This window comes from Leptodactylus fuscus, chromosome 2, assembly GCF_031893055.1.
Source record: "Leptodactylus fuscus isolate aLepFus1 chromosome 2, aLepFus1.hap2, whole genome shotgun sequence".
Classification (NCBI taxonomy): domain Eukaryota; kingdom Metazoa; phylum Chordata; class Amphibia; order Anura; family Leptodactylidae; genus Leptodactylus; species Leptodactylus fuscus.
The window spans coordinates 270,055,398-270,079,963 of record NC_134266.1 but is presented as its reverse complement, the minus strand read 5'-3'; the positions used below and the strand labels follow the sequence as shown (position 1 = coordinate 270,079,963).

General features: G+C 39.8%; 1 protein-coding gene across 6 annotated transcripts in view; it reads right to left on the bottom strand.

Moving 5' to 3' along the window:
- The window catches only part of TENM4 (teneurin transmembrane protein 4), a 1,026,741-nt gene that overhangs the window by 93,729 nt on the left and 908,446 nt on the right, over positions 1–24,566 (bottom strand). For all 6 annotated transcript variants that reach the window (XM_075266230.1, XM_075266232.1, XM_075266233.1 and 3 more), the window contains 3 exons: positions 8,944–9,045; positions 7,112–7,306; positions 1,063–1,263 (listed from right to left, as the gene is read on the bottom strand). In XM_075266230.1, the coding sequence (XP_075122331.1) occupies positions 1,063–1,263; positions 7,112–7,306; positions 8,944–9,045 (498 nt within the window). The remainder of the gene's footprint in view (positions 1–1,062; positions 1,264–7,111; positions 7,307–8,943; positions 9,046–24,566) is intronic.

The window sequence follows — 24,566 nt, the reverse complement described above, 5'->3', positions numbered from 1 at the left end:
CTTGAGATTTCAAAATTTGATTTTCAATCATTTTCCAGCTGATCCTGATCATGAAATTTGCTCGATCGGCAATCGGGATCCGATCTTTCCTGATCCCGATCGCTCAACCCTAGTCAAAAAGCAAGTGTGAGGTATACCTAGATTTTAATTTTGGCACGCCGGAAATTCTTAAGAATTAAAAATGGAGTACAGAACAATAATTTTAAGAAATCCCCCCCCCCCCAATGAAATTTTGAGGGAATTAAGGAAAGGATTTTACACCAGTTTGGAATATCTAAGTTACAAAAAATTTGAACCTTTGGCTGTTTTTTCTACGGCTCTCGACACTTCATCAAAAAGCAGATGGCGCTTACCACAGATGACTAGTGGGCTACTATTTTTACCATAACATGGCACCAATTACAGCACAGATCTACATCAACTTCTAAAGAAAGGACAAAAAATTTCCAATGCTCATTAGGTCGAACCGGTCCAAGTACTGATCAATAGTCAATAGGCAAGGGGTAACCCAAACTTAGCAAAAAATTTCCTATATCCAAAAGTCAAACCGATCCAATACTTATCAATGGTAGATAGGGCAAGGGGAAACCCAAGCTTGCCAAAAAATTTCCAATTCTCAGTAGGTTAAATCAACCCAGTACAGATCAATAGCAAATAAGGCAAGGGGAACCCAAGCTTACCAAAATTTTTCAATACCCATTAGCTCAAACCAATCCAGTGCTGATCGATAGCAAATAGGGCAAGGGATAACCCAAGCTTACAAAAAAATTTCCAATACTTAGTAGGTCAAATCGACCCAGTATAGATCAACAGCAAATAAGGCAAGGGGAACCCAAGCTTACCAAAATTTTCCAATACCCAAAAGCCAAACCGATCCGATATTTATCAATGGTAAATAGGGCAATAGAAACCCAAGCTTACCAAAATTTTCCCATAACCAATAGCTCAAACCAATCCAGTACTGATCACTAGCAAATAAGGCAAGGGGTAACCCAACCTTACCAAAACAATTCCAATACTCAACAGGTCAAACCCACCCAAAAATGATCAAATAGGGCTTACCTATGGAGCAGTCGTGACCAGTCCAGTTGGGATCACAGGTACAGACACCAGTGTCGGCCTGAAAGCTTCCATGTCCAGAGCATTGATCCAAACAGGTTGCCCGTGGGTTCTCACAGCTTGTTCCACCCCAGCCGACGGCACAGTGGCACACTCCTTGTACGCATACACCTCGTCCGGAACATGTGGGATCCATACAGTCCACTAAAAATGAAATATACATGAATTTGAATGTTTTGGTTTATCCATTGTAATGCTAACTAGATATAAAAAATTCTAAATGCGCATAAGGACCATAACAATAATCTTTATAGATTATTAGAGTATTATTGTATACATAGGCATGACCACAGGGTGATGAAGAAAGAATGCATGGCCTGTTATGGCACAGACTCCACCATACCTGACCACCCACTTAGGTACACCCCATTATATGGCGGGCTAGATGACTATGAAGCCTACTGTTCCTTGCTTTACATAGAACCTTCCTCTACTTGTACCCATTTCTGTTCCATTTGGCATCAATCTGAATCAGTTGACAAAATAATTTGGTCTACTCACCTGTCTACTGCTTATGACCGAACTCTACCTGCCTCGACCTGAACACTGACTGACCAAAACTCCTGTTCATTGTCTCCAACATTTCAGCTATTGCTAATAGAGATTGTTCCGGAATTAGTGACCTAATGGAGAGTCCATACCTTCTTCAGGCTGAGGCCATACGTTGTGGAAAAATTTAGATTTTTGTTGATTTTTCTGCATTTTTTTGAGCCAAACCCAGGAATGGATTTGGCAGAAGGCGAAGTATAAGAGCCGCCTATATATTCCCCCGTTTCCTATGAAGTCGCTCGTGGCTTTGGCTCAAAAAACAAGCAAAATCTGATTATTTTTATTATGAATTTTTGAAATTTTTGGATTCACTACAATCTTTTTAACACTATTACCTATTTACGGGTTTTATTGACTTTATTGAAAGCAAAAAAGTGAAGTTGGAATGAAGTGCCTGTACATGAGAGGAGAGAATGAAGGCGGTGGGCAGCGATCTACAACACACCACAGCAGATGGGATGAGCGCGGTGCGAGAGGAGCCTCTAACAGATGACAAACAGAGAGCGCTCCGTCATTAATCACTTACTCTGAAGGTCAATGGGAAAAGAGAGACAGGTTTTATAAAGGGTCTCTGTCACATAGAGAAGGCTATTCTGCTGCCTCAGCTCCCCGACCTGGGATTATGAGAGGAGAATGTACGTGTCACAGCGCCCCATTTATCATAATCCTATGACCATTTTTCATGTTGAAATGAGATCCTTTCATGAGAGGGCGGATACAATGGCCATTATCACCCCCCGCTCCCCAGGTTTTTTGGCTGCTTTCTCTGGGACAGGATTAGATACACTTTCTTTGTTGGGCTTTGATTCTTTTTCAGCGAGTGCACCATTGTGGATATTGGGGTGAAAGCGACCTTAGGGGCCTTCTTGGCTCAGAAAGCTGGATACAAGACAAGAGGGATTATAATACAACCAGTAACCGCATCCAGGATTGTACATAGGGGCAGTATTATAGTAGTTATATTCTTGTATATAGGAGCAGTATTATAGTAGTTATATTCTTGTACATAGGAGGTAGTATTATAGTAGTTATATTCTTGTATATAGCGGCAGTATTATAGTAGTTATATTCTTGTACATAGGAGGTAGTATTATAGTAGTTATATTCTTGTACATAGGAGGTAGTATTATAGTAGTTATATTCTTGTATATAGCGGCAGTATTATAGTAGTTATATTCTTGTACATAGGAGGTAGTATTATAGTAGTTATATTCTTGTACATAGGAGGTAGTATTATAGTAGTTATATTCTTGTATATAGCGGCAGTATTATAGTAGTTATATTCTTGTACATAGGAGGTAGTATTATAGTAGTTATATTCTTGTACATAGGAGTAGTATTATAGTAGTTATATTCTTGTACATAGGAGTAGTATTATAGTAGTTATATTCTTGTACATAGGAGCAGTATTATAGTAGTTATATTCTTGTACATAGGAGTAGTATCATAGTAGTTATATTCTTGTACATAGGAGCAGTATTATAGTAGTTATATTCTTGTATATAGAGGCAGTATTATAGTAGTTATATTCTTGTACATAGGAGGCAGTATTATAGTAGTTATATTCTTGTACATAGGAGTAGTATTATAGTAGTTATATTCTTGTACATAGGAGCAGTATTATAGTAGTTATATTCTTGTACATAGGAGCAGTATTATAGTAGTTATATTCTTGTACATAGGAGTAGTATTATAGTAGTTATATTCTTGTACATATGAGTAGTATTATAGTAGTTATATTCTTGTACATAGGAGTAGTATTATAGTAGTTATATTCTTGTACATAGGAGGTAGTATTATAGTAGTTATATTCTTGTACATAGGAGCAGTATTATAGTAGTTATATTCTTGTATATAGCGGCAGTATTATAGTAGTAATATTCTTGTACATAGGAGCAGTATTATAGTAGTTATATTCTTGTACATAGGAGTAGTATTATAGCAGTTATATTCTTGTACATAGGAGCAGTATTATAGTAGTTATATTCTTGTACATAGGAGAAGTATTATAGTAGTTATATTCTTGTACATAGGAGGCAGTATTATAGTAGTTATATTCTTGTACATAGGCGCAATATTATAGTAGTTATATTCTTGTACATAGGAGGTAGTATTATAGTAGTTATATTCTTGTACATAGGAGCAGTATTATAGTAGTTATATTCTTGTATATAGCGGCAGTATTATAGTAGTTATATTCTTGTACATAGGAGCAGTATTATAGTAGTTATATTCTTGTACATAGGAGTAGTATTATAGTAGTTATATTCTTGTACATAGGAGTAGTATTATAGTAGTTATATTCTTGTACATAGGAGTAGTATTATAGTAGTTATATTCTTGTACATAGGAGGAGAAGTATTATAGTAGTTATATTCTTGTACATAGGCGCAATATTATAGTAGTTATATTCTTGTACATAGGAGGTAGTATTATAGTAGTTATATTCTTGTACATAGGAGCAGTATTATAGTAGTTATATTCTTGTATATAGAGGCAGTATTATAGTAGTTATATTCTTGTACATAGGAGCAGTATTATAGTAGTTATATTCTTGTACATAGGAGTAGTATTATAGTAGTTATATTCTTGTACATAGGAGGTAGTATTATAGTAGTTATATTCTTGTACATAGGGGCAGTATTATAGTAGTTATATTCTTGTACATAGGCACAATATTATAGTAGTTATATTCTTGTACATAGGAGCAGTATTGTAGTAGTTATATTCTTGTACATAGGAGGTAGTATTATAGTAGTTATATTCTTGTACATAGGGGCAGTATTATAGTAGTTATATTCTTGTATATAAGGACAGTATTATAGTAGTTATAGTCTTGTACATAGGAGTAGTATTATAGTAGTTATATTCTTGTATATAGAGGCAGTATTATAGTAGTTATATTCTTGTACATAGGAGCAGTATTATAGTAGTTATATTCTTGTACATAGGAGCAGTATTATAATAGTTATATTCTTGTATATAGGAGTAGTATTATAGTAGTGATATTCTTGTATATAGGGGGTGGTATTACGGTAGTTATATTCCTGTACATAGCAGTTTGGCAGTATTATAATAGATGTAAGTAATGTAGTATAGCAATACAGCTTAGTTCATCAAAACAATTGCTTAATCACCTTAAAAAGTGAAAACCACTATTGCTGCTACTATAGAGGGTGCAGGGGGCAACACATATACTGGTTTATGTAACATGAAGCTCTTCCTTCCCCTTCTAGTAAAGGCAGCAAAAGAGCTGAGGACATACATGATGAACAGAACATGGACATGTGAACACAACCCAATTCTTTTTAATCCATATAATCAACCTTATTTCTATAGTACAACTACATTCTTGTAAGTACACATCACCAAACATTGCCCATCTTGAGAAGTGCAAGAAATATTGACTTCAGCTGTCCTGACCTTACACTTGTAACCAGACTGAGCTAATGAGATCTGATCTATTCTATGTTCTTCAGCCAAGGATGAACTGGACTGGACTGCGGGGCTTAAATAATTTATGGCGAGATCTGCTCCATCACCAGAGCAATTATAGGGTGTGGAAGACGAGATTAGTTCATTGGGAAGAAGATTCAATTTCTATTAGGAGGTTTGGTCTATTTATCCATCCATCAGAAATCTATTACAGACATATAATCTATCTATCTATCTATCTATCTATCTATCTATCTATCTATCTATCTATCTATCTCCTATCTATCTATCTATCTATCTATCTATCTCCTATCTATCTATCTATCTATCTATCTATCCCACATCTATCTATCTATCTATCTATCTATCTATCTATCTATCTCCTATCTATCTATCTATCTATCTATCCCATATCTATCTATCCCATATCTATCTATCCCATATCTATCTATCTATCTATCTATCTATCTATCTATCTATCTATCTATCTATCTATCTATCTCTCTCTCTCTCTCTCTCTCTCTCTCTCTCTCATCTATCTATCTATCTATCTATCTATCTATCTATCTATCTATCTATCTCCTATCTATCTACCTCCTATCTATCTATCTATCTATCTATCTATCTATCTATCTATCTATCTATCTATCTATCTATCTATCTCCTATCTATCTATCTATCTATCTATCTATCTCCTATCTATCTATCTACTATCTATCTACTATCTATCTCCTATCTATCTATCTATCTATCTATCTATCTATCTATCTATCTATCTATCTATCTATCTCCTATCTATCTACCTCCTATCTATCTATCTATCTATCTATCTATCTATCTATCTATCTCCTATCTATCTATCTATCTATCTATCTATCTATCTATCTATCTCCTATCTATCTATCTACTATCTATCTACTATCTATCTCCTATCTATCTATCTATCTCCTATCTATCTATCTATCTATCTATCTATCTATCTTCTATCTATCTATCTATCTATCTATCTATCTATCTATCTATCTCCTATCTATCTATCTATCTATCTATCTATCTATCTCCTATCTATCTATCTATCTATCTATCTATCTATCTATCTCCTATCTATCTATCTATCTATCTATCTATCTATCTATCTATCTCCTATCTATCTATCTCCTATCTATCTATCTATCTATCTATCTATCTATCTATCTATCTATCTATCTATCTATCTCCATCTCCTATCTATCTATCTATCTATCTATCTATCTATCTATCTATCTATCTCCTATCTATCTATCTATCTATCTATCTATCTATCTATCTATCTATCTATCTATCTCCATCTCCTATCTATCTATCTATCTATCTATCTATCTATCTATCTATCTATCTATCTATCTATCTATCTATCTATCTATCTATCCATCCATGTATGTCACTAGTCCCCATCACGTTTGTACATCTCATACCATTATGTGCATGTGTAGTGTAGACAGTGGGTGATCTCGGCCATCTCTCTCCCCCTTCCACCATCTCCGGCGGATGTTTCTCTTTGTATGGCGTTACTAAGCTCCCATAGTGTGATCCTCACTAATGTGCAGATACGGAGGACCAGGCGCTCAGTGAAGCATTCCCCTGGCACAATGTGGTCAGTGATGTCCCTGTTTCTACCACAACATGACAGACGGACCTTGTTCCGTACGCTTCTTATAGGTCACCCCCCCTCCCCCCCCAATCCTGGAATGAGATCCAAGAATTGTTTTGTTTACGAAAAGATTATAAAAGGATTTTCCATCTTGCTTTGCTGGTTATGGATCCCGACCAGTTCAGACCAGCAGTCAGCTGCGCTCCCCCTCCCCTCCTGACTTGTATTCCTATCCATCCTTCTTGATTCTTTTACGACTTTGCCAAGAGCAGAAATCCAAACCATCTTAATTCTCCGTGAAGTGTATTAAAAAAAATCTGTATGAAAATGAATGTAAATGAGACCGTGCTGTTGTCGATAACAGATTGGAAGTTTTACCTTCTTCGCAGTTCTCTCCCTTGTACCCCGGGTTGCAGATGCAGGTTCCAGTGATGCAGGTCCCATGGTTGCTGCAGGTCACGTCGATGCACTGGTTGGTGGGGACATCGCATTCGGCGCCTTTCCAGCCGCTGTGACAGAGACATCTCCCCTTCATGTACTGTCCGTTACCACTGCACAACACAGGGCAGGATGCTGGGGGCCACAAAATACAATAAAAACATCACAATAGTCTAGCGCAGAACTACCCTACCCTTTCCATGGTGTAATTTGCAGTCTCCGACCTCCCAACCATGGTGTATAACAGAGGATACAGGCCCCATACCAAGATAAAAGTAAGGCTGCTGCTAGGGTTGAGCGATCGGGATCGGAAAAGTTCAGATCCCGATCAGTGATCGAGCAAATTTCACAATCGGGATTGGCTGGAAAATGATCGGAAATCGGATTTTGAAATCTCAAGATTGGCTCAACCCTAAAAGTGACTTTTCCCATAGATAAAAAATATGCAAATCTAGTCTCCTGGATGGAATTAGGAGAACAGAGTGCACTCTGTACACCACCCTATAGAGGGCAGCATCCTTAAACATCATGAACGACTCAGTTATAAAGTCTTTTAATCATAATGTGGATTTAATTGCTAAATCAGTATTTCTGTCCCAAAAGGAACAGATTCCCAACTATAGACAGCGCTGTTTCGGCCTATTGGGCCTCCTCAGCATAGTGTAGGGATACTGATTTAGCATGGTGAGAGACTATAGACCAGGGTATGGGGGCACTCGTCCACATTAGGGAGAGTGTTCGCCTACATAGGCAGTATGGAGACTTACAAGTCATTCCTGCTCCGCTAGGGATTCTGGGTAAAAAATATGCAAATCTAGTCTCCTTTTCCCATAGAGTAACATTAACTAGGTTCTGGTGACCACAATCCCACAACACAGTCCTAACCACTCATAACAGGAGGTCCTGCGATTCCATCCCATATCGGACTTCTTTTTGCTCAAAAACAGAAGGTACTTCTAACTCCATACCACATGCCTAACCACTGAAGACAAGGGCCACCAATGACCCTGTCCCACATCACACTCCTAACCACCCAAAACAGGAACCTCATCTGGCACCACACCTCTATTCTTTCATAGAAAGGGGTCTTGGTGACCCTATCCCATACCGCACTTCTAACCACTCAGGACAAGAGGAACTGGTGACCCTATCCCATAACACAATCCCAACTACCAGTAAAAAGAGGTCCTGATGATCCCATACCAAACAACGTTGCTACCCACTCATAAAAAGAGGTCCCGTCCTAAACCAATTTTCTAACTACCTGTAACAGAAGGTCCTGCTGATCCCAACCTTCACCACACTACTAACCCTTACTAAACTCTCCCCTCTACAATCTATTCTGAATGCAGCGGCCAGGCTCATCTATCAGGCTAGACGCTACAGCGATGCCTCTGGTCTGTGCCGGTCACTACACTGGCTGCCTATTCATTATAGAATAAAATATAAAGTTATCACCCTCATCCACAAGGCTCTCCATAATGCCGCACCTCCCTACATTTCCTCCCTCATCTTTCTCTACCGCCCAACCTGTGTTCTCCGCTCACTCAATGACCTAACACTTACATCCTCTATTATCAGAACCTCCCCCGCTCGTATACAAGACTTCTCCCGAGTTGCACCACTTCTCTGGAATGCTCTACCCCGGACAATCAGATTAACTCCCAACTTCTACAGCTTCAAACGCAAACTAAAGACGCATCTTATCAGACAGGTCTATCACAATTCTTAATGTAAACTCCAACATATCTCCATTATAAAAGCGTTCTTACCTCTTCCACAGTCTGGTCCAAGAAACCCAAGGAAGCAGTGGCAATTTCCAGCTACGCATTCCCCATTTCCATAGCAGTTACTGGGACAGTCATCCACCGATTCTACAATGGAAAAAAACACAAACGTTTTACTGTACAGAGTAAGAATAGTACATGGGGTAGATACATGAAATATATCGGACAAGGTGCAGAGAAAGCTAAGGTTCTTCCTGAAGTCTCCATCACTGTATAATTATAGGAACATACTAGCATCTACAATCACACAATAATCAGGAGGAAGCTGGCTGGTGGGAGGTTGGTCTGGGCCCCATGGAGTAGAGAGCGATGGCCCAAGCTTAGGTTGACCCCTACTCTATTCCCTATGAATATGTCCACACACATCTCTTTAAATGTACCACAATGACTATGGGTCAAGTCATCCTTCGATCTCACCATGTATGGGTAGGATAATGTCTACTTGAAACTTTCTATTAGCAGAAGTGGAAAGTGGAATAGAAGTGTGAAGATAGCACTAAGTTAGGTAGTATTATACTGATAGGGAACAGGTTCAGGCACCGCACCATGTTTGGGCTCAACCACAGAGCCTCTGCGTTAGGACTCAACTGTGGGGCCACTGTGTTTGGCTCAACTGCAAAGCCACCACATCAGGGCGCAACTGGAAGGCCACCACATTCAGACTCAACTGGAAGGCCACCACATCAGGATTCAACTGGACGGCCACCACATCAGGGCTCAACTGGAAGGCCACCACATCCAGACTCAACTGGAAGGCCACCACACTTGGGCTCGACTGCAGGGCCACCATACCAGGGCTCAACTTGCAGAGCCACCATACCAGGGCTCAACTGCAGAGCCACCATACCAGGGCTCAACTGCAGGGCCACCATACCAGGGCTCAACTGCAGAGCCACCATACCAGGGCTCAACTGAAGGGCCACCATACCAGGGCTCAACTGCAGAGTCACCATACCAGGGCTCAACTGCATTACGTTTTGTTTGTCAAATATGAGGGACGTATGCCTGCAAGTTTCAGTTTAGACTCTTTGACCCATGTATCATGACATAGTTGAGTCCCAAATGACCCCCATTGAGTCCCAAACCAGGTGACTGGTTCACGTGATGCCGGTGAATAGCCTACAAGAGACTGTAGGTGAAGACCAGACACAAGCAGAGGTGAGGAGAGTTGAGTATCGGTGTTTTTCATTATCTCCACACCTCACCTTATTATACTCTACAGTCTGAGGAGCCCCCAGAATATAATAAAAAAAATTCAAGGGTGACTAAGCCCAAAATTTTAAATTCAGCTGAACCGGAAATTTTTGCAAAATTTGTAACCAACAAGTGATAGCCACTTTTTGGGGCAACGTCGTAAGCACCATCATAGGACAATCTCAAGCCATGATATAAAACATACCTGGGCCCAGAATTTCTACGTAACCTACAATACTGTACAAAACTTCTAGGTAGGAGTAGAAAAAAAATTACTTCTACGTAAAGAAGTTCTAATAGTTTATTCTTGTAAACAAACACTTTAGAGGTGCAAACCTCCCGCGTCCCTTCTACTCATTTCAGAGTATCAGGATGGATGACTATGTTGTCTACTTCTCTAATTTTGCTGATAACATGGCCGCCACGTTCGTCTATGGGTAATAGGTCCACTTCTAGAAGAAAACATGTTTCCCGAGAGAGTGTGATACGTCGTTGCGGCTTCATTATCAGTATTGTGTCAGAACAAGAGAGCAATTCCGCGAGAAAAGTGAAAAAAACTGAAAAAAAAAAATAGCTGAAAAGATTCTGCAGCCTATCATTTCAGAGACCATCAGTGTTAAATAGATGTCAGGCATCGTTGTCAGGAAAATAGCAAAAAGTAAAGGCAGGAACTTGTGTTTTCCATTAAAGCACTCGAGAGAGGCTAGAAGGTTACAGCACCTATTAATTTATTGATCCATCTTGCATTTTCCAGTCTGTACATGTGATTGTGATCATTGGGTAAGCTGACCACGTTGACCCCGGCATAATATCCATTCATGATATTCCTATCCGCCCCGCTGACACACATGTAATGAATTCCTAAAGTGTTGTTGGAGCTGTCACATCTCTCTCTGATGGGTTGGCTATTGTAAGAAATTGAAATCAGGCTGAGAAAAAAAACAAAAAAACCCTGGAAATTCGAGATTTTTTTTCTTCTTTTTGAAAATGAATGAGGTTGTGATTCGCGAGCAGCAAGAATAGTCTACATGGTGGTACTTAAGATTCTTACAATCAGTTTGGACTCCATCCACCCATACAAATAAGGTCAACCTCGGCCAACTATCTGATGGACTATCCCATCAGAGTGTCAAGGGACCAACCAATGGGCCCAGGCTCTAAGACAATAATGGTCGGCAGAGGACATCCAAATGGGTTGTTGGAGGGTGGCTCCAAGGAACGTTGGTCCGATGTTGGAGATGTTGGTCCGATGTTGGAGATGTTGTAAGTAGGATTTGGGCATGTAACAGTTGACAACAGGTCCACTTGGCCAACCCAAACTTGCATGCATAGGGGAGATTCAGAAGGATTAGCAAACAACCAATGGGAATTTTGGTCAACAGTTGTCCAAAGACATTGACCAGCTTTAATCTGGGCACATAAAGAAGTGGAGCCCAATGAGTAAGGATTATATTGGATCCACCTTCAGTGTGTTGGTTCATGCCACCACATCCCGTCCACCAAGGGCAGTAGGTCTTGCTTCTACTTTACCCTTCCATTATATCATATGAACCCAACCTGGCCAGGTCTTCACGCAACCCCATGAGTTTGTCCTCTAGTACCAACGTCCTACGCCATGGTCTAAGGGCCATCCCGAAAAGCATATCATGGATGGGATTACATTTTATGACATCGATACCAATCCAAAATATTGTCGACAAAAACATCCCAGTGTTTTTTTCATTGGATAGTTTGATTTGAAGATTGGGTAGAATTTAACCCAACAATGTTTAGTCATTTTAGGTGCAAAATGTGACCAAGTCTATATGATGCAATGAAGGTCCACCAGTGTGAGATCTTCAGTCTCATACAGAGGAGACCCAAAAAGAAGAGGTTACCCCCAAATATCCTAAAAGGTTACACGGACATGGTATGACAACCACTTATGATCCATGGTGGTCATACATTTACATCTGATGGAGCTTAAGCAGAAAAACCAGTGAAAATAAGGAGTTGAAAGCCCAGACAGATCCCTCGGCTTCCACCACTTCTGATCCTTATCTGCACTGATTCCCCATATCCTGATGTTTCCACTAACTCGAAGCAGAGCCGAACACAGCACATGGTAAATATTATCAGTGAAACTCAAGCCTTCAATCTGCTTCTTTGAGAACTACAAGACGCCTTCCTTTAAAGTGGCTCGTGATGGACAACCGAGACATGTTCCGATGGAATAAAGAGGGAAAACAAGGCACGAGCAACACAGATCAATCCCCCTATTAGGGAATTTAGTACAAATCCGAAAATGTGGAGGTAATATTTAACACATGCTTATAAAAGACGAGAACTGGTAGTTACTGGGTTCAGTTAAAGGAACATGAACCTAGAAAGAAGAATGGCTAACACCTTTCAAGCCGTTAATGGAAATGTCCTAATCCAAACCCATTAGTGACTTATTGAGTCCAGTTGCCAATCATTACAATGGGAAACTTAATTTCCTGTCTGTCACCCCAAAGCAGAACCCAACTCTTAGCATCTCCCCAGTCTAAACTTTGCAGATACCAGAATGATAGACTATATAACGAAGATAAGATGGACTTTATGGTTCCCTATCAAGACTATCAAGAATGATCAAGAATACCACTTCGTAATATAGCCTTGTATTCTACAAATATGGCAGCATCTACTTGGGGGATCTTGAGGGATGAAGACCAAAAAATATAGACGTTAGACTCTAAATAGACGTTAGACTCTAAATTCTTCAGTCAAAAATAGGATCATCATCAACTTTAGGCATAGTCATGATGGTCCATAATGGTCCACCAGAGGTTACTTCAGTGGAAACACCAGGAGTACGAGAACGATGGAGGTTTTGGAATCTATGGTTGGGTAACTTCTTCAACCTGTCTCAAGCAGAACTCTTTTGAAGACCATTGGTGGTTCGGAGAAGATGGCTTCTGATATAATGGACTCCAAGATGACAAAGTTATTTAGAGGCCCTCTAGTTTCATCGGTGATGCCTCTAAAGGTGGCCATTACTCTTAGCTAAATGTCAATTCAGTTCATTCTCTTCCGTAGGAGCAGCCAAACATCTAACATGTATAGAGGTGTTCCTACCCTTCCCAGATGGCAGATATTGAGGAAAACAAAGGTCAAGCACGTTGGAGATAGGTCACCACCAGAGGTGGAGTGAAGAGAGCATGTGTATATCTAAAGGCCAACATTCCATCTTAGTGAAGGGTTCCTCTCAATTGGCGACATCTGTAATTACGGTATTTACAGGGTAAAAATAAGAATTTTTCAATTTGACCAAAGCACCTTCCTGGCATCGGAGACCCTCCACATGAATGGTGTGATGCATGAAATAATTAGGGGGAAAAAATTGTCTCCATAGAAAAGACTTCAGCTGAGCACAAACATGGAAATGTGATATTTCTACAATGGAAGTCAATCATTGTTTTAGATTCTTCGACCCCGGGGGAATTCTGGGCATAGAGGACATTTACATAACAGGTATAAAAAGGCCAAGGTTTGACTCTCTTATCTGCAGAAATAGAAGCCAGACGCTAAGAAAGTCTCTGGAGGAAATGCTGGTGTTATTTTAAAATGCAGACCATATACAACACTGTGCCCTTCACTGGCGGGTTTATTTACCAGGATTTTGTGTATCCAATCTATTATTGAATATTACAGAAAATAACACATAAAATATTCTTACCTATAGAGGGCAGTATTATACTATATATCTTCTTAAATATTAGGAGCAGTGTTATAGTAGATATATATTCTTGTACATAGGGGGCAGTATTATAGTAGTTATATTCTTGTACATAGGGGCAGTATTATAGTAGTTATATTCTTGTACATAGGAGTAGTATTATAGTAGTTATATTCTTGTACATAGGAGCAGTATTATAGTAGTTATATTCTTGTACATAGGAGTAGTATTATAGTAGTTATATTCTTGTACATAGGAGTAGTATTATAGTAGTTATATTCTTGTACATAGGAGTAGTATTATAGTAGTTATATTCTTGTACATAGGAGTAGTATTATAGTAGTTATATTCTTGTACATAGGAGTAGTATTATAGTAGTTATATTCTTGTACATAGGAGTAGTATTATAGTAGTTATATTCTTGTACATAGGAGCAGTATTATAGTAGTTATATTCTTGTACATAGGGGCAGTATTATAGTAGTTATATTCTTGTACATAGGAGTAGTATTATAGTAGTTATATTCTTGTACATAGGAGCAGTATTATAGTAGTTATATTCTTGTACATAGGAGTAGTATTATAGTAGTTATATTCTTGTACATAGGAGGTAGTATTATAGTAGTTATATTCTTGTACATAGGGGGCAGTATTATAGTAGTTATATTCTTGTACATAGGGGCAGTATTATAGTAGTTATATTCTTGTACATAGGAGTAGTATTATAGTAGTTATATTCTTGTACATAGGAGCAGTATTATAGTAGTTATATTCTTGTACATAGGAGTAGTATTATAGTAGTTATATTCTTGTACATAGGGGCAGTATTATAGTAGTTATATTCTTGTACATAGGAATAGTATTATAGTAGTTATATTCTTGTACATAGGAGTAGTATTATAGTAGTTATATTCTTGTACATAGGAGGTAGTATTATAGTAGTTATATTCTTGTACATAGGGGGCAGTATTATAGTAGTTATATTCTTGTACATAGGGGCAGTATTATAGTAGTTATATTCTTGTACATAGGAGTAGTATTATAGTAGTTATATTCTTGTACATAGGAGTAGTATTATAGTAGTTATATTCTTGTACATAGGAGGTAGTATTATAGTAGTTATATTCTTGTACATAGGAGTAGTATTATAGTAGTTATATTCTTGTACATAGGAGCAGTATTATAGTAGTTATATTCTTGTACATAGGGGCAGTATTATAGTAGTTATATTCTTGTACATAGGAGTAGTATTATAGTAGCTATATTCTTGTACATAGGAGCAGTATTATAGTAGTTATATTCTTGTACATAGGAGTAGTATTATAGTAGTTATATTCTTGTACATAGGGGCAGTATTATAGTAGTTATATTCTTGTACATAGGAATAGTATTATAGTAGTTATATTCTTGTACATAGGAGTAGTATTATAGTAGTTATATTCTTGTACATAGGAGTAGTATTATAGTAGTTATATTCTTGTATATAGGAGGTAGTATTATAGTAGTTATATTCTTGTACATAGGGGGCAGTATTATAGTAGTTATATTCTTGTACATAGGAGTAGTATTATAGTAGTTATATTCTTGTACATAGGAGCAGTATTATAGTAGTTATATTCTTGTACATAGGAATAGTATTATAGTAGTTATATTCTTGTACATAGGAGTAGTATTATAGTAGTTATATTCTTGTACATAGGAGTAGTATTATAGTAGTTATATTCTTGTATATAGGAGGTAGTATTATAGTAGTTATATTCTTGTACATAGGGGGCAGTATTATAGTAGTTATATTCTTGTACATAGGGGCAGTATTATAGTAGTTATATTCTTGTACATAGGAGTAGTATTATAGTAGTTATATTCTTGTACATAGGAGCAGTATTATAGTAGTTATATTCTTGTACATAGGAGGTAGTATTATAGTAGTTATATTCTTGTACATAGGAGTAGTATTATAGTAGTTATATTCTTGTACATAGGAGGTAGTATTATAGTAGTTATATTCTTGTACATAGGAGTAGTATTATAGTAGTTATATTCTTGTACATAGGAGCAGTATTATAGTAGTTATATTCTTGTACATAGGGGCAGTATTATAGTAGTTATATTCTTGTACATAGGAGTAGTATTATAGTAGCTATATTCTTGTACATAGGAGCAGTATTATAGTAGTTATATTCTTGTACATAGGAGTAGTATTATAGTAGTTATATTCTTGTACATAGGGGCAGTATTATAGTAGTTATATTCTTGTACATAGGAATAGTATTATAGTAGTTATATTCTTGTACATAGGAGTAGTATTATAGTAGTTATATTCTTGTACATAGGAGTAGTATTATAGTAGTTATATTCTTGTATATAGGAGGTAGTATTATAGTAGTTATATTCTTGTACATAGGGGGCAGTATTATAGTAGTTATATTCTTGTACATAGGAGTAGTATTATAGTAGTTATATTCTTGTACATAGGAGCAGTATTATAGTAGTTATATTCTTGTACATAGGAATAGTATTATAGTAGTTATATTCTTGTACATAGGAGTAGTATTATAGTAGTTATATTCTTGTACATAGGAGTAGTATTATAGTAGTTATATTCTTGTATATAGGAGGTAGTATTATAGTAGTTATATTCTTGTACATAGGGGGCAGTATTATAGTAGTTATATTCTTGTACATAGGGGCAGTATTATAGTAGTTATATTCTTGTACATAGGAGTAGTATTATAGTAGTTATATTCTTGTACATAGGAGCAGTATTATAGTAGTTATATTCTTGTACATAGGAGGTAGTATTATAGTAGTTATATTCTTGTACATAGGAGTAGTATTATAGTAGTTATATTCTTGTACATAGGAGGTAGTATTATAGTAGTTATATTCTTGTACATAGGAGTAGTATTATAGTAGTTATATTCTTGTACATAGGAGGTAGTATTATAGTAGTTATATTCTTGTACATAGGAGTAGAATTATAGCAGTTATATTCTTGTACATAGGGGCAGTATTATAGTAGTTATATTCTTGTACAGAATCACAGAATACGGCATTTGTATAAGTTTGGAATGAGATGGAAGGGATATGATCTGAATGATAGGTATTTTGCACATAAATATAATTCCTAATAAAACCTGTGACTGTCTCTGTAATATCTTCCCCGTCATATCCATATTCGGAATTATTCTCAATAACAGTGAGCAACTCCCCACAAACCACATAACCCACGTACAGATGGGAGTCCAGTGACCCGAGAGCCCCAGAGCTGTTAACAAATCTGTCCTTGGAAGAAGAACCATTCAGCGCTGGCAAACTGTGCTTTAAATTGGCTACAAAGAGCATCCCATAAACCCGAAATATCTTGTAGAGATGTTTATGTTCCCGGTAAGTATAATCCAAATAAAAAAAAAACAAAAAAAAAACAAGCGCACGAACAAAAGCGCTGATTAAAGAGGATTTTAGAAATTAAAAATAAAAAGCAATTAGTTCTTTAGTTCTTTCTTTTTATTGTTTTTTTATTTTATTTTATTCCTTCTGTAAAGCAGTTGTGGAAATAACGTAACGTTTCTCCCGCACCGCGGCCCGAGGAATGTTAATGACAAATGGGATTTCATTAACAAATGCGCTCTGCGAGCTTTTGATGTAAACCACCTTTTAGTGTCAGGAAGATTATCCAGAGCCAAATCAATCCCCATTAACCTGATCGGATCAAAGGAAAGCAGATTTTTTTTGAAATTTTTTATTTTATTTTTTTTATTTCTGCAAACCACAGATGAACCACAAACCTCTGAGTGGAAACGGAAATCTAAAATATGTGAAAATGACATTGATGCTCGCAGGGTATCGGCACCATTTACCTACTCATGTGGGGGGTTGAGAAGATGAGGATGTGAGCGGCGCTAATGCTTTTTCTGTTTGATCAACCGCTCTTTGTGGCGTTCGCCTTTGATTAGATGTTTCCATTGCAAATGTAGCGCATTAACATTCAATAGCCAAAAGGCAAAGACCTAGAGGCAGCTATCGAGGCCGCTACCTGGGGTCCCACCTGGCAGGCGTATGGGGGTCTTGAAAAAAAAATAGAAATAAAAAAAGCTAAATTCATGAATTATAAATTATATAAATTTAAAGGGAGCCTATCATTAAAGTGCAATTTTTTTCTGGGTACAACATCGGAATAGCCTTAAGAAAGTCTATTCTTCTCATACCTTTAGATGTCTTCTCCCCGCCGCCGTTCGGTATAAATCCCGGTTTTCGTCGGTATGCAAATCAGTTCTCTCGAAGCACTGGGGGTGGTCCTCAGCACTCAAACAGCACTGGGGGCATCCCCAATGCTGCAAGAGAACTCTCCAGCACCACCTCCATCTTTTGGAACGGCCTCTCTGCGCGTCTTCGAGGCCTCGAGTAGCTGACTTCACATGCCAATCGACCACAAGAAAATGGCCGCTTACAATACTGTGTAAGCAGCAAATGTCAGGGAAGATGAGGCTGTTGGATTCAACATAGCCTCATCAGAGAGGTGTGAGGCTTGGCCGAAGATACGTAGATGGTAGGGTAAGATGGGTATGAGGGCATCAAGAGAGATCGCATTTGGCCCTCACGAATCTACAGTTCATGGCTAGCCTTAGACTACAAGAGACAACCATGTGTATTTTTGTTCACCTCTCCGCCATGGATGGATTGGATCACAGGTGATAAAAGGTTTTACTGCAATTTTTTGGAACAAAAAAAATCACATGCAAATCCTTTATTACTGGTCAGTGACAGGTTACAGCATCTCTCATCAGGAGAGTGTATATAGCTGTCAGTCAACATGATGGACAGGCTCATGGTCACATGGGGTGGCCTCATTACATGGACAGGTATCGGAAGTGGAATCACTCCGTGATGGAAACATGGGTGAAAGGATGTAGGTATGGCGGGGACAGGCACATATGGAGGGATTGTACGATCGGACTAATTACAGACAGCGCAGCTTTGCCTAAATCTGCCGCTGGAGTCGTGTATCCAGATCAGCTTTACCAGATCCTCTTTGGGTGTTTAGCCAATTTCAGAGCCATTTTGGAGAGGATTTTGAAAAATATTTTATGGGTATGACATATGGGTAGAGGGCTAGAGAACTACAATTATCTACAAATTAGGAGGATAGTGAAGGCCAGGACTGGACCAGAAGCCTATACGAGGAGGTCAATGAAGATCAGGAAAAAGACCAGAATATACCGTACAGAGAAAACCCAAATTAGGTCCAAACTACGGAGCAGATGTTGAGTAAAGACCCATAGGAGGATTTCAGTATATGCTAATTATATTGAGGACACCCCTGACACCCAAGTACAAGCAGATCCCCCCACCACCAATGACCTCCTACCTCCAACCCCGGTCATTAGCAAAAAAAAAAAGGCACACTATTGCTCATATGGGGACAGACGGAGCCTTCTACAAGCCATTTTAATATTAAGGAAGCCATGATGGTGCCTGCTGTCCCTGCCTTGTATAAAACCGCAGCAGTTCTATTCAGTTTCAGGAGATTATTTACGTACTTGCTTAGAGGCGCGCAGTACATTTCCTGCCCTGTAGCTTATTCTCAATGTTCAGTGAGACACTGCTGTCTGGTGTGCCAGAGCCATATGTACAACCAGCAACAAAGCCTCCGGGGCTGAGTTATTACTACCCGAAAATGATGAAGCAAAGGAAAACCTTACAGTCCATAAAACAACACACAAAGGTACAAGACATTAAACAGTACAGAAGACGCCGTATCTCACACAGAATCCAATAATCATGGAGAGTAATAGAGAAATTCCAGTCACACAACTGGTATATAATACTGACTCATGTATACCAGAATATATTTACTATAATACTACCCCCTATGTACCACAATATATCTACTATAATACTACTCCTATGTACAAGAATATAACTACTATAATACTGCTCCTATGTACAAGAATATAACTACTATAATACTGCTCCCATGTACAAGAATATAACTACTATAATACTGCCCCTATGTACAAGAATATAACTACTATAATACTACCCCTATGTACAAGAATATAACTACTATAATACTACTCCTATGTACAAGAATATAACTACTATAATACTACTCCTATGTACAAGAATATAACTAATATAATACTACTCCTATGTACAAGAATATAACTACTATAATACCGCTCCTATGTACAAGAATATAACTACTATAATACTACTCCTATGTACAAGAATATAACTACTATAATACTGTTCCTATGTACAAGAATATAACTACTATAATACTGCTCCTATGTACAAGAATATAACTACTATAATACTGCTCCTATGTACAAGAATATAACTACTATAATACTGCTCCTATGTACAAGATTATAACTACTATAATACTACCTCCTATGTACAAGAATATAACTACTATAATACTGCCTCCTATGTACAAGAATATAACTACTATAATACTGCTCCTATGTGCAAGAATATAACTACTATAATATTACCTCCTATGTACAAGAATATAACTACTATAATACTGCTCCTATGTACAAGAATATAACTACCATAATACTGCCCTCTATGTACAAGAATATAACTACTATAATACTACTCCTATGTACAAGAATATAACTACTATAATACTGCCCCTATGTACAAGAATATAACTATTATAATACTGCTCCTATGTACAAGAATATAACTACTATAATACTACTCCTATGTACAAGAATATAACTACTATAATACTGCTCCTATGTACAAGAATATAACTACTATAATACTACTCCTATGTACAAGAATATAACTACTATAATACTACCTCCTAGCTGTGAGGACGTGTTTTTGTAGCTCTCCTGAGGCTCCTGATGTCTGGAGATAGCCCAGGGCGGGGCCGCCCTGGGTGGGGAAGTTCCCCTGCCAAGGCCCAGGCTCCAAGGCCTTCTCTGGGAAGCAATTCCCAGACAACTAAAAAAATGGATGGAAATCCTAAAGTCCCCAGTAATGGGAATCGTGTCCAGTGTGTCAGCAGTCCTAGTGCAGCAAGCCAAGATGGGAAGAAAGTTGTAAAGGAAGAAGTAACGGAAGCAAGCAGTAGTACGGTGCAACAACCAAGCAAAATGGTTGAATGTAAGGAGCAAACTTTGCAGCCTGTGCAGACTCCATTGCAGGTTGCAGGTGTCCAGTCCACCCCACCCTCCTGCAGACAGAGGAGAACATCCCTGGAGAAGCAGACCATGCAGGAGAACATGCAGCAGTCTGTATTGGTACGGTCTGAGCGGACAAGATCTGGAAGCGGTAACTACAAAAATGTAGTGAAGGCAGTGGAGGAGATCAAAGGGAGACCAGCGGGGAAGCTTCAAGGTACCAGCAGTACAGTCACTGGAAATAAACTGGGACATAGTCCCCAGTCTGGACATTGTGGGCCCATGGCAGTGACAACAGCCGTAGCATGTCAGAAATCACAGGCTACACCAACCAGAAGCCATACTGGGGGTAACCAACCTGCAAAGCTTTCCAACAATGCACAGACTGTCACAGCTACTGAGCGAGCACCAGAACTGCGCCTGGCAGATGAGATACCAGCACTGGTCAAGCGACTGGAGACATTGAAGGCCAGTAAAATATATCTGCAGAGACAGATTGAATGTGCCTATAATCTAAAAAAGTCTGCATGCCCTGAGAAACTGGTGTTACTGGACAGGAAGCTGAGCGCACTGGCGAAAGAGCTCGCCGAGAACGTACGGGAGACCGAGACTGTACTGGAGCAAATGGGACCGGTGGGAGAATCATACAGAAACCAGCAGCGGTTCCAGGAATACCAGAAGTCACCATCACCTTGTGCTAAAGCTGGGTCTGAACCCTCTCAAGGTGGCAGCCAGCAGTCCCATGTAAAACCAGTTCTGCAGCCAGCAAGTTTCCCTTTTAAGGAAGGGAATTTGTACGGGAAAGCGACCAGTGTTCAGCAACAGCAAAAACCTGCAGCAGTTCTCAGCAAGGCACCACAAGTCCCAGCAACCAGCACTTTGCAACCAGGTCATGGACCCCTGCCTAATGGTAATGAAGTAGCAGCTGTGCAGACACCACAAGTCCCAGGAGACAAGTCATTGCAGCAGGACTATGGACTCTTACCTGAAGGTACTGGGGGAGTAACATATTTGGGGTTACAGGTTGTGGACTCTGTTGTGCAGGACTCTGCTGCCGCTGACTGTAGTGGTAATATGGACTCTGCTATGCAGAACTCTGCTGCCGCTGACTATAATACTAATATGGACTCTGCTGTGCAGGACTCTGCTGCCGCTGATTGTCTGACTAATGTGCCTGATATTATGGATATTCCTGTATGTGATAACGGCCCAGCAGGGGAAGGTGTTTCTGGGGGGGATCCTTCACTATCTATGGCGTCAGACCCCTCTGCAGTCCAGTCTCTGGAGTCTGGTGATATTGCAGACATAGAGGTTGATGGTGGGGCGGACACAGGACAGTCCAGTGTGCAGGACTTTCCCCCTCTGGATACTCGCACAGTAGCAGAACCACATGGTACAGGTGCTCAGCAGCCCACACAGCGCCCACAAACACGCCAAGATGGCGGATCCGGCCGTACCTCCTCAGGGAATGCCTGGAGCCGCGGTGCTCCATCTTTTGCATCAAACTCCAATTATACAGGCCAGGCTTTCAGGAGGAGGAATGTAGTCAGGTTTAGGCACGGAGGTGCCAAGGAGGATCTGCCGGATAGGAGGTTTGTGGTCCGAGAGCTCCTATGTACCCAGATGGGCTTTGTGCCGACTGATATCCTGGCCGTCATAAACCTTCCTGACCGCCAGGGGTATGATGTTAGTTTTAAGCTGATGTCTGATCTGGACCGGTTCTGGGCCAATCTCACCAGGTTGAGAGATACGGAAGGTTGGGATAAGTTCAGTTTCATCCCCATCTCTAGGCCAGATACAGCCTCTGTCACAATTGTATTTTGGAATGAAGCCGTTCCCCCTCAGGATATTGTCATCTGGCTCAGGAGGCATTGTGACCTCATGTCTGATCTTAGTAAGAACAGGGATGAAGACGGGGTCTGGACCGGTGGGTGGAGGGTCCTGGTGAAGTTGCGTCAGCAGAACAACATAACCCAACATCTGCCCAATTCGTTCTTTATAGGCCGAGAAAAAGGGATCTGCTTCTATGCGGGTCAGCCTCGCCGGTGCTTCAAGTGTGGGAAGGCCGGCCATGTGGCCAGTGTATGCTCCATGGTAAAGTGTAGCCTATGTAATGAAATGGGCCACGTGAGTGCCACATGCCAAAGCATTAGGTGTAACCTGTGCGGTCGGATCGGTCACCCCCACAGAGATTGTCCTGATGCCTGGCATAACATCTGTAAGGATAGCCCTGATGAGGACTTGCTGGCAGCGGCTGATGACATACAGGAGGAGGAGGAGGCGCTATTGTCAGGGTCAGTAGTCACGGAGGCGGAGCCTCAACCACATACAGGTGATACCACCCAAGACCAGGCCGTGTCAGGTCCCATTGAGACGACCATGGAGGTTGTCGAGCAGGTTGTACAACCCTCAGTGGTCGTCTCTTCTCCTGCCCGATCATCCAACAATAATAAAAGGAGGAAGAAGGATAAAGCCAGCCGTAAGCCTGAGGGTGAGTGGACCACGGTAGAAAAGCCCACAAAGATGAGAGTAAGTAGTGCAGGCGAGGTCACTGCAACGGGGAATAGATTTAGTGTCCTATCAGAGTCAGACGGAGAAGCAGAACTAGACAGAGAACTCTCACGAATGATGGCGGAGTATGAGGATGAACCAGAGGGCGATCCTCCCAATAAGAGGAGACCCCACCGAGATGAGGGGCAGTCCGAATCAGACATGGAAACAGCTGGTCACCAGGACACCTCTGACTCTGACCTATGACAATGGGGCCCATCTCTCTGTTTCTCATATTCCTAGTTGTTCTGATGGCAGGTTTCTATCTTAAAGTTATCTCTAGTAATGTGAATAGCATCCGAGCAAGGAGGACAAGACACGCAGTGTATGAACATCTGAGATATCTTGATGCCGATGTCTATTTCTTACAAGAAACCCGTTTAAATACTTTAGGACTAATACGAGAAGCAGAGAGAGAATGGAAATCTGGCCCGTCCTTCTGGTCTCTGGCTGTGGAACCTTATGCCGGGGTTTCTATACTGTTTAACACCCCTGATGTCACCATACACAGACTAACTGAGGTTCTGATGGGGAGGTGCCTGGTTTTAGAAGTTACCATCCGAGGCAGAAGGCTCCGACTCATTAATATCTATGGTCCACCGCAGTCAGTGATGGAAAGGGCACGTCTGTTTGATGAAGTCAAGCAGTACTTGTTTACATCTGTTCCGGTAGTCATGGCAGGGGACTTCAATGCCACCATGTCATCCAGTGACAGACCTACTGGTAGGCCTCTCACCAGGGACTGCAAGGTCTTAAGCAGAATTATTTCACAGGCTGGTCTGTCTGATGTGTTTACTGAGGGTGGTAGGAAACCAAAATTCACTTACTCCTGCGCTGGTAGATGCAGTCGGATAGACTTAGCTCTGGTCAGTCCCGCTGAGCATGTTAGTGAGAAAAGTGAAAAGACAGTCCCTTATTCTGACCATCTGGCTTTGTATTTTTGCTTGGGCTCCACAAAACGCCCTGATATTGGGAGAGGCCTATGGAAGCTCAATTCCAGCCTCTTGGACGATGACTGTGTCCGGA